The sequence below is a fragment of the Populus euphratica genome, unplaced genomic scaffold (assembly GCF_000495115.2).
Source record: "Populus euphratica unplaced genomic scaffold, PopEup_1.0 scaffold545.1, whole genome shotgun sequence".
Taxonomy (NCBI): domain Eukaryota; kingdom Viridiplantae; phylum Streptophyta; class Magnoliopsida; order Malpighiales; family Salicaceae; genus Populus; species Populus euphratica.
In genome coordinates, this window is record NW_011500419.1 from 32,488 (window position 1) to 43,704 (window position 11,217).

The 11,217-nt window shown below is 30.4% G+C and overlaps 1 protein-coding gene across 1 annotated transcript; it reads left to right on the forward strand.

The window, feature by feature from the left end:
- Positions 1–492: 492 nt before the first annotated feature.
- Positions 493–1,380, forward strand: LOC105114555 (uncharacterized protein At5g01610-like). The gene has a single exon (XM_011011132.1). It carries the CDS (start codon positions 696–698, stop codon positions 1,197–1,199), a length of 504 nt encoding a protein of 167 aa, XP_011009434.1. The 5' UTR covers positions 493–695; the 3' UTR covers positions 1,200–1,380.
- The last annotated feature ends 9,837 nt before the right edge of the window (positions 1,381–11,217 follow it).

Sequence of the window (11,217 nt, forward strand, 5' to 3'; positions counted from 1 at the left end):
TTTTAACACCACAGTACTATATATATATAATTAGTATTAATTCATGTAAGAAACAATGCAGTTACAGAGTAATAGTTCCATTGAAATTAATGTATTCTTTTAGTTTTTTTTTAAAAAAAAAAGAATACCAACGCCAAGAGTTAATCTAGCGTAAAAACACACTCACTATTTCTACTATCGTGGAGGTTCTAAAAATGATATCTATATATGGTCGTGAAAAAAAAAACTAATAAATAAATAAATAATTGTTTTTGAGAATAATCGAAAAGAAATGCATGAAAATACGACAGGCTCGTGGTTACGAGAAAAAACAAAAACAAAAACAGTGACAGAACATAACTAGGTCCTCGGCTGGTGACACATGTAAGAGCTGTGTCCTTTTTTTCTTCTTAAAATTAAAATTAAAATAATAACCATAAACGTGCTCTCTCGAACAAACAAACAAGCACGTGGACACCAAACTATACAGCCACAACCTAACAGTAAACAAGAACCCCGAAACCGCGTCGCAACTCGTAGTCGTCCCAGCCAAACGTCATCGTATTCCCCTCTCAATTCCCTTGGACGATTATCCTCCTGTTTAGGAGCAATAGCAACCAAACAATACAAGAATCCCAGTCAAACCAACCATTTCCCAGCAGAAATCAAGCATATTCATCTCAACGACAAGAAGAAATACTCCTCCTCCTCTTCCCATGTCTATCACCGCCAATTTCACCTTCTTCTTCGTTCTCCTATCATCGCTTGCCGTCTCATCCTTCACCGACAATCTCCCAACTACTTACGATGTCCTCTCCGGATACAACTTCCCGATCGGTATTCTTCCGAAAGGAGCCACAGGCTACGATCTGGACAAAGCCACTGGCAGATTCCGCGCCTATCTGAACGGTTCGTGCAGTTTCTCTTTGGAAGGTTCGTATCAGCTTAAGTACAAGTCCACAGTCAGTGGTTACATAAGCAAGAACAGGCTGACGGATTTGAGCGGAGTAAGTGTGAAGGTTTTGTTTTTTTGGCTAGATATTGTTGAGGTTGTTAGAAAAGGAGATGATCTTGAATTTTCTGTCGGAATTGCTTCTGCCAGTTTTGCAATTGATAATTTCTACGAGTGTCCACAGTGTGGGTGTGGGTTTAATTGCAACAATGTTGAGCGATCAACCAAGCTTAGATCCGGCTCCGGCCCTTTTGTTTCCTCTTTTTAGGGATTTATGTATCTGTTGATTAAATGGGTATTGAATAACGGAATGCTTTTCTTTTCTTTTAGTTGGAATTGGGATCGGAATTGAAATGTCAATTTTTCCATGAAGAAAAAGAAATGGAAATTGTTGTATATTTATGCTGATTTATGTGATGGGATTATAGGAAAAGATTGCTATATGCTAATGGTAATTGTGTGGTTTGTGGTTTAATGCTTGACCTTGAATGCACTTAGTGTTTAATCAAAGAAATCAACAAATGGAATCTTGGCTGTCAATAAATAATCAGAACCTGCGCTTTGTTATGTTTACACTGTGGCTCAAGGGGTTGTTGAGTCTGGGATTTATACCATTTTCACGTGTTTATGCTATGTGGGCACTTAATTTGAACTTTATTAGAGGACAGTTCTGTGGTGTAGAAGAAGGAAATATGGTTACCCTTCACCATCATAGCAAAAGTGATAAATATTTGACAAATTGTCCATGCGGAGGCAACGCCACCAGCATAGCGTAATGCTGGGATGCATTGGCATATCCTTCGGTGGTAGCTGTAGCATGGTTCATCTTCAAATGTGATCATGGAGCATCCATGTCTTCGGTGGATATATGAGGAGCACCATAGCTGCAGCAGTACATTACTTCTCAAAGGCTGTGTTTGTCAGAAGGATGGATGGATGGGTAGCTATCCATCTAGTTTTTGGGCTAACAAGAGAGTTAATCCACGTAAATTGAGAGCGTTGGAATTACAAAAGAGAAGAAAGATGTGAGTCAATTTCTTCTAATCACAAGGATTGAAAATCACAAGTGAGGAAGGATCCTTCAATGTATCCTTAATCTCCGTCTTTCTTGCCAATCCCTAGTTCTCTCAATCCTTCTATTTTTATCCCTTATTCTCTCAATTCATCCTAACAAACACACCCGTAACAAGCCTCTAACTCGAGAAATATCAATTTAGATGGCTCATGTGGTGCTCTGGTACCAACTGAACCAGTCCTGCATAATTTGAATGCCTGAGTTCCATTATTATTTGAAAGGTACTTTGTGATGGCTTGGTTGCTGTGGGAGTAGTGTCCTCAAATTTCATTTCGTTTCATGCAAAGCATGTTATCCACCAAGGTGAATTTAACATGGTCCACTCAGCAATTGGCATAGCGTAGGCTTGCTTAGGGTTTCAGCACGTGTCTTTAGATCTTGATAGATACTTTTAGCTGTCAACAAATTGGAGATGGTGGCACAATTTGTAAATTTCTTTCAAGAAATGGTGGTAGAAGCTACCACCAAATCATTCAAAATTTCCAACCGATACGGGAAGCTAGTCTTGATACAAAGGCAGAACCGTCGCTGCGTAGTGACATTTTGCAGCAAATCACCCTTTCCTCGTTATGTCAGCTTCAGAACTCTTTCTTTTCCTTCTTTCAAAAGTAAAAATTAACTTTTGAAAGAAGTTGTTTGGAACTCCCTATTATACGTGTTCAGTTTCTAACCAATATTCCAGAGAAGGTTCTCCTGGAAAGCTTGCATCTCTTCATTTTAAGAAATTATGAACTGTTGGATTTTGGTTTGCCTAAATATGTCAATGCTCATTTGTCGTCGTCTTCTTCTTCTTCTCTTTCCTTCCTGATTGGAACCTTGTCTTTTCTTATTTGAATATTAGCACTACTATTTTGCCCATGAGTATAAGAACTCACAGTACCCCTTCTGAAGCCATAACTACAGCCAATTGTACTGCAGTGCTGGCATTTGGCCGTGGCATTTCTAACTTTTGTCGCTTGAGATGCAAAGAAACCCTGGCCGTTAATCTTCTTCATAAGTACATGTAACTTGCTATAGTCTGTGAGGTCAAGAATCTGTTTTCGCTATTTGCAACATGATGTTACAGTACCCAATGATAAATTCCTGAAACAAAGGCTCAAAACCATCTGAAAAAATCTAATTTCACTGAAAAGGTTAGGTGTTCTGATGATATTCTACCAGGTTCAAGCAAATACAGATAGTAACTTGGTTGAATGGTTATAAAGGTAATATTGATATGTCTGGTGGAAAATCTTAATCTCTTTGATTGCTAGAACTCGTATAATTTGCATGGACATTGCAGATTGCAATGTAAATTGTTGTTCTCCCTTGTTATGTATTATCATGAAGTGCTCGTATAATCTTAATTAATATAGTCACACGCCTTAAGATCGAGGTTTCAGTTGAGTCAAAACATTTTAGCGAAGGCATCTTTCTTATCCTTACATTTTTCAAATTAACGAAGTTATGTTGTTAAAGTGATACTAGATAAAACAAGTTTTTCTCAATCCCTAAAACTTTACAGCCCAAAACTATTGGTAGAGAAAATTGTAAGAAAACTCTCAAAGTTTATTTGATTAATTTTCAACATTTCATTCATTCATTCTTCTTCTTCTTCTTTTTTAGAATTTCTAAATTCTTTATTCAATTATCACAATTATGACCTAAATGCAATGCAAAATTCTTGAGCAGTCTACATACATCTCTGTTTATAATAATTCTAAATTTAAAATCCAAAATCATTAAAAATTACCTAGTTAATAGAATCTAACTAGTATTAAGATTCTTAAATTAAATAAATCATTATAAATCTCAACAATTAAATAAATATTACAATACAAATAATTATATCATAAAAATAAAAAATAGTACCTCATGTCAATGTTGTGAAAAACTTGCCCCTAAGTTAACTGTTAAAAATTGAATTCGACCACTCCAAAGAAATAAATCAAATATAGCATGGTAGCTAGTCTATTCATGCAGAAGCATGTGTTTGACTTGTGAACTTCATAATTGAGTTTCTGATGTGTATATACTAAAAAAAAATCCATATCTAACATTGTACTTTTCATTCCTTTGAAGTCCACTTGTAGTTCCTTCCTAAATTATTTTACTTTAAAGTTGAGTCCATCATCATCTATAACCTCCAATACTTTAACTATTGTATGTAAAGGAGCACCAACATAATCTTTCATAATATCTTTAGAAGACTTGTAAGAAATTACCATGTCCTTCATTTACTTGTTTACAAGATCTTCATAATCACTACAAATTTAAGAGCTTTCTTAGTTCCTAAAATATCGACAAGTAAAACGGTGCGTAAAAAGTTTAAGCTCCTCGATAGAGTCCAAATATATTGACCAGTAGCCACAATGTTTGTAAATATGATATTATATTTACAACACAATGCAAGATCGATACCAGAATGACTAAACTTTCAAGCTCCTCGTATCTCCTACAATAAGAAAAAATAAAGATATAAATGAATCATAATAATTGTAAGCACAAATAATAAAATAGTTTATAGTAATTGTACACATTTTGAATAAAAAACAAACCTTGATTTTAGATTTTCACCACTTGTCGGTTGTTGAAATTGTTTCAAGTTCAGAACTCCAGCCTACTCCTATTTCAAAAATCAACCTTTTTCATATTCTTTAAATTTTTTTTATTCCATTCCATTTATTCTTTAATTGTGCTTTCGTTAATGTATGGCTAGTTGACACGATCAAAAAATTAATGTCTTCTCCCAAGTATAAGAGTGTCAAAGTAATAAATAAACCGAAAAGACTAAGATGTGTAAGAGTGTCAAAGTAATAAATAAACTGAAAAGACTAAGATCGAACCACAAGAAAGTTAACTGTATAAACAACAACAATAACAACAATAATAATAAGTTAAAGAAGATTTTGAGATGTAAAATTAATGTAAGGATAAAAATAAATGTCAAGGTTAGATGATTCACTAATGGTATTTCAAACAAGTATAGTATAAACTCTTTTTATTACTCAACTAAAAATCACACACAAAGGAGGTTTCAATCGGATGATTTGTCATTAATAATTTATTATAAATTGTTAACATGATCATATTAATTATCTTATTTAAGTAATACCAAACTTTTAAATATTGTCAGGAATTTATGGTGCTAATTTATGTTAACAACAAATTAAGTTCTTTTCATAGCATAGTTATAAGTTATACCATATGATTGGGCTATGAAAGTGTCAAGCATTTATTGTACTAAGTGTTATACAACACAAATCTAGATTAACTATTTAACAAATAAGGTATTAAGAATTAATAAGATAAAAATGATAAGCATTGAAGTCCATATTGAGTTTATATTATACCTATTCTTACAGCATTAGTGTAACCTTTTCACCTTAACATAATAAACTTAGCTAAATATAATGAAGAAGAGAAACATAAATAAACAAGATGAGAACATAAATAAAATATAAGTTAACTAAGTAAAGAAAAGGAAATGAAAAGTATAAACAAGAGATTAATGAAAGCAAAACTTAAATATTACAAAAATATAAAGAGAAAGAGTAAAAATATGATCTTGATATGAAAATCAAGATGCCTAAATGCATGAAAAATGCTTCCTTTTATAGGCCAAAATTTGAAACTATTAATTTGATTACTAATTATTGAGTGGGTGACCAATTCTTAACTTGGTAACAATTCTTATCTTCTTGTTTGTCAAAAACATCATTTCTAACATCAGAATTTGAATAGATTATTGTTATGAAAGTTCTAGAAAATTATCTTAGCTTTTCAACAATAAAAAATTCAGTGCATTTGGACTTTTAAAACTCGAGATATGGGCTGAATATTGAGCATTATCTAGCTTGTAAGACAGATTTTGACCTCTCCATTGTTACTACAATCAGAACTTGAAAACGACTTTTTTGAATCTTGAACTCCTAATGAAAGTTTTAGGCCCATGTCTTAGTTTTCCATTCACATAGAACAGACCTAAATTCAAGTTCTACAACTCCAGTTATGATCCAATAACCAAACAATATTTCAGTTTGGACTGAACTAGCATCTCTTTTCTAAACTTAATCATTTCTTTGTCTTCTCAATTCTAGTAGTTAAACTTATCAATCAATCCTTTGATTTATGTGATAGGCCTGCATTTAAGATGAATATTTACCATAAATTAAATGTATCTTATATTATTAGATATGTTATTACAAAACATGCTCTAATTAAGGAGTTATTAATACTTTAAGTGCAAAATGATGATATAAAACCTTAATAAAAATACACTTTTAAGTGCTAATCATTAGTCTGTTTCTTAAAGCAATTCATAACATATTTCCATCCAACTTTGTTGAAAAGTATGTTTAGTCATATGCCTTTCTCAATTATTTTGATACAAATATCATCAAATGTGTTCAACATCTCTCTAGTACAACAATTCTTATCTTATGATTAAAAATCTTTCATGTTTTCAGTTAAAATGTTTTTTTTCCTAACATACAATTAATAATTTAATTTCCTATGCAATATAACAAAAAACAATGACAACATAGAAGTTTATGTGAATGTATGTGAATGCAGTAGCAGTTTTGGTCTGTGAATGTAACAATTACTAATTGCTACTTGACAAGATAAGATGTTTGATATAGTTGATGATATGAATTTAACATTAATAACAAATAAGCTGATTTTATAACACTCAATGCAATAAAGAAATAACACACATGGATTAAATCAAGTTTCTGAAAACAACAATTAAAAGAAACCTATGCAAGTTTAGAAAAGAGAGTTGCAGAAGAAGAAAACCAAATCATAAAGGAAAGAATTAAGTCCAGTAATTCATAAGAATATTGATTTATCCCACATAAATGAACACACCCACACACTAACCATAATATTACAAATACAAGAAATCTACAACATAGGTGTCACTAATATATCACAAGAAATCCTACAAAGTAAGAAACATTTTTTTGGTAAGTCATTTTATGCATATGGGTTAATTTAATATGTCTATGGCTTGAGATATAAGAGTATCAAACATCAGTAAATTGCAGAATTACAGACAACATTGTTAAAATATCATAATCATGAACAACATCTAATATTTATTTTGCAATAAGGTGAGATAAATGATATTGTTATTATTGGGATTAAAATGCTTATACATACAAAATAATCCAATTTGTCGGTAAGAACATATATTGACATATACAATAACCAAGCAGTAAGAACATATATAAGAATATGTCTTTAATTTTTGCCTAATTACAGCTAAACTTCAAAACATTTATTTAAAAAAAATTACAGCTAAACTTCAAAACATTTATTTTTTTAAAAAAAAGAGATAACAAAGATCATGAATCTTGTAGTACAGGATGTACCAAAACAGTGAATCAAGGGTTTATTATGCTTTCTAGGAATAAAAGATGTTAGATCTATAGTTTCTGAAACAAAACAAAATGCATAAATTTAGAAAAAAGAAAAAAGAAGGGAATGATTTTGTTGATATTGAAAATTTTAATTACATCAAGTTTTTTAAATATCTTCTTAAGAAAATTACCTTGAACATCATCATCAATTTCAGCGTGTCTTCAACTATTTCTAGGTTATGAAGAAGCATGAAACCACAAAAAGAATAGAATACGACAACATATCTAGTGTATATTTTGAGTTTAGGATTGCGATTTGGGTTGGAGATGGGTAATATTTAGTCTAAATGATTTGTTGACAGATAATAGTACGTTCCTTAAAATTTTAATCTCTAATCGGTAAGAAAGTGAAAATATATGAGGTCTATGAAATTAGGATGAAAGGCAAGAACAATAGAAAGAAAGGAAAGGCATACTGGAGAGAAAGCTAAGAAGATGGATGAGAGAGGAGACATATGAAAAGCGAAACAAGGTTATTTTCGATAATAAAAAATTCAATGATTTAACTGTATCGATACATCTATGCAATTAAAGTTGTGTTTAGCAAAAAGCAAGTCACACTTGCTTTTACCTAACCTATGGTTGCTACATATGTTATTGCAACATAGAATTTATTGGTCCTACAAGTTGAAAAGTGTGGTTTAGTGGCTAACCAAACAACTTCAATACGTGGTTTTGACTTAACGTAGAAGTTACCATATAAACAAACACTTTTTAAATGTTTTATTCATATACAAGCTCTACAAATAAAAAGAGCTATGTTTTTTATGTGAGATTAAATAAGTTTCATGTAAGATAAATATTTTTTTAATTCAAAATAACTACTTTTAGCGTAAAATTAAACGAGTTTAACATAATATAGATATGTTTTTAAAAATAAAATTAACTTCAAAATTGTTGTTCAGTTTGTATAAAAATAGGACATTTATTCTTGTATAAAAATTGAGTTTAATTTGTTTTTTAAATTTTAAATTTTAAATATATATCAAAATTTCTTCTACCATTTTTCAAGAGAGTCGTGTGAGTTGTAGATATTATAGGCAACTTGCTAAATGGTATTATTTTTTCTAATTAAGTACTAAATTGCTTCGAAAGAAAAAGAAAAAAAACTCTGCAGATGGCGGTCAAACACATTTTCCAGCTTGTTCTTGCATAGGAGAAACTTTTGGAGAACATGACAAAGCTGTTTTCCAAGTCAGTGTTTTGTAGCGGAAAGATAGGCAAAAGGGTTTTCGTTGATTCATTGTGTAAAAACATGAAACATATTTGAACACAAACAATGTTTTCCACGTGTTTTTGTATATTTGAAGCAAATTACTTTATTTTCTGTAGCATTGCGAGCATCCTAACCCACTCTTATGGAGCATGTAAAGTACAATAGTATAATTATTTGTTTTTAAATTTTAAAAGTATTTTTGAAAATAATTAAAAGTTTTTATTTATTTTAAATTAATTATTTTGAATTATTTTGATATACCAATATTAAAAATAAATTTTAAAAAATAAAATATATATTATTTTACTATATTTTTATAAAAAGTATTTTAACAAATAATTACTATCACAGTAAGTAAGATATAAGAAATGGATCGGAAAGGAGTTAAATTAATTTCTAAAGCAATCATTCATCCCGCAGAAGGCCACAAGAATCTTAGCGATTCTAATTTCAATTGAGTTTCGCTTCTGTCAATGTCTCGGTTTGCAAGGAAGCCAATATTATAGGGTGAACCCGCCGCATAGTCAATCTCTCACGTGAGCTGTGACGACTCCAAAATGCCTGCACTTCGGTCTTTTTGTTCGTATTCGAATAATAAATTAATGTTTAAGAGACTGCCTGATCAAAGTGCGATGAAACCAGCAGAAAAGTTGTGCTTGTCACAATTAAAACAAGACGGGTTTTAATTTTCTACTTGCCCGACTCCACATTTCACCGCATCTGGACACCTCACAATGCGAACTTTGCCTTCTCACCATCCATTATCGATTATTATGATAAAAATTAGTGAAATAGCACCCGTGAAAAAACATATTTAGGATCTAATACACTTGATCAATTTATAGATAGTATCTATGATTTGATAATTATATATTTTTTTATTTATAACTCGAGAAGAATTATAAGTACTAATTATAACATTTCAATTCACAAATGTTATATTTAACTCAATTAAAAAACTCATCTTAAAACAGTTTTTTCTATCATTACTTTTTATAAAAAAACACAATTTGTACAATTTATATTAATAAAAAATAAAATCTTCAATCACAAGTTATAAAATTAAACAGATGAATTATATATCTATTTATAATTCTCATAATATATAATAATATGTAACTACATTTAATAATTGCTCCAACTCGTAAAAAAATCTAAAGTACTTGTGAATGGATTTGGAACATCACCTCAACTCGTCCAACTTTAGGACACGTCTGTAATAACCATGTGAGTATAAGAAGAACTAGTATTCTCCCAACTTATGAATCTAAAGTACTTGTGAATGGATTTGGAGCATCACCTCAACTCGTCCAACTTAAAGACATGTATGTAATAACCATGTGAGTATGAGGAGAACTAGTATTCTCCCAACTTAGGGATGGATCTATTTTTAAGTTCTTCTCTTAAATTTACACATAAAAAGGATTATTTGTAATATAGCCAATGTCATAATCTATTTTTGGTTTTTTCTCCCAAATTTACGCTTTTCCTTTCAAAATAAAAAATAAAAAACAAAAGCAATAATAACAAGAAGATTGGCAACTGAGAAAATGCAGGTTAAGGAGGTTTCTCTCTCTCTCACACACACACACACACATATATATATATATATATCAAACTAGATTTTTGGATGAAATTGAGAGTGTTATTATATCTCATTGTACCTAAAATTGGAGAGACAATATAGATTCAAGGTTTAATTGATTATTAGACAATCTACATAAAAATTAAGTTTAGGGCCATAATTATATTTTTAATAGGCATATGCCAAATTTAAAAGTTTAATTATATTTAATAATTAATTTGGGTCAAATTAAAATATTTAATAGGTGCAAGGATTTAATTATACTTTTAATCGGTCAAATTAATTTCATTAGACATTTAATTGGTGAAAAATTAAGTTTAAAAGCCCAATTTGAGCTTAATTGAAAAGATTAAAATTCTAGAGGACCAAACTTAATTTTTATAAAGTCAGTTGATTGAAACTATAAACAAAATTACAAGAAAATCAAAGTTTAGAGTCAATTAAGGGTTCAATTGAAGAAATTCACAACCAATAATCTTTTTGAAAATTGCGCTAAACTTTGGGGAGTTAGTTCTTTTGAAAATGATTAGTACTTAAAAGTGCATTTTTATCAAGGTTTTATATCATCATTTTACAGTTGAAGTATCAATAACTCTTTAACTAAACCATGCTTTATAATAACATATCTCATAATATAAGATAGCTTTAATTTGTGGTAAATGTTCATTTTAAATCACATAAATAAAAAGATTGATTAATGAGTTTAAGAACTAAAATTGAAAGGACAAAAGGATGGACAAACTTAAAAAAGAGATATTGGTGCAGTCCAAACCAGAACACTATTTGATAATTGAGTCATATATGGAGCTGTAGATCTTAGATTTAGGTTTACTTTATATGGATAAAAAGGTAAGACATAGGCCTACAACTTTTATATAAAGCCTAAGATTTAAAAATATCATTTTCAAGTCCAAATTGTAGCAACAACAAACAAGTCCGAATCTGTCATATAGCCTGAGTACTGTTCAGTATTTGGCCCATATCTGGAGTTCTAGAAGTCTAAAT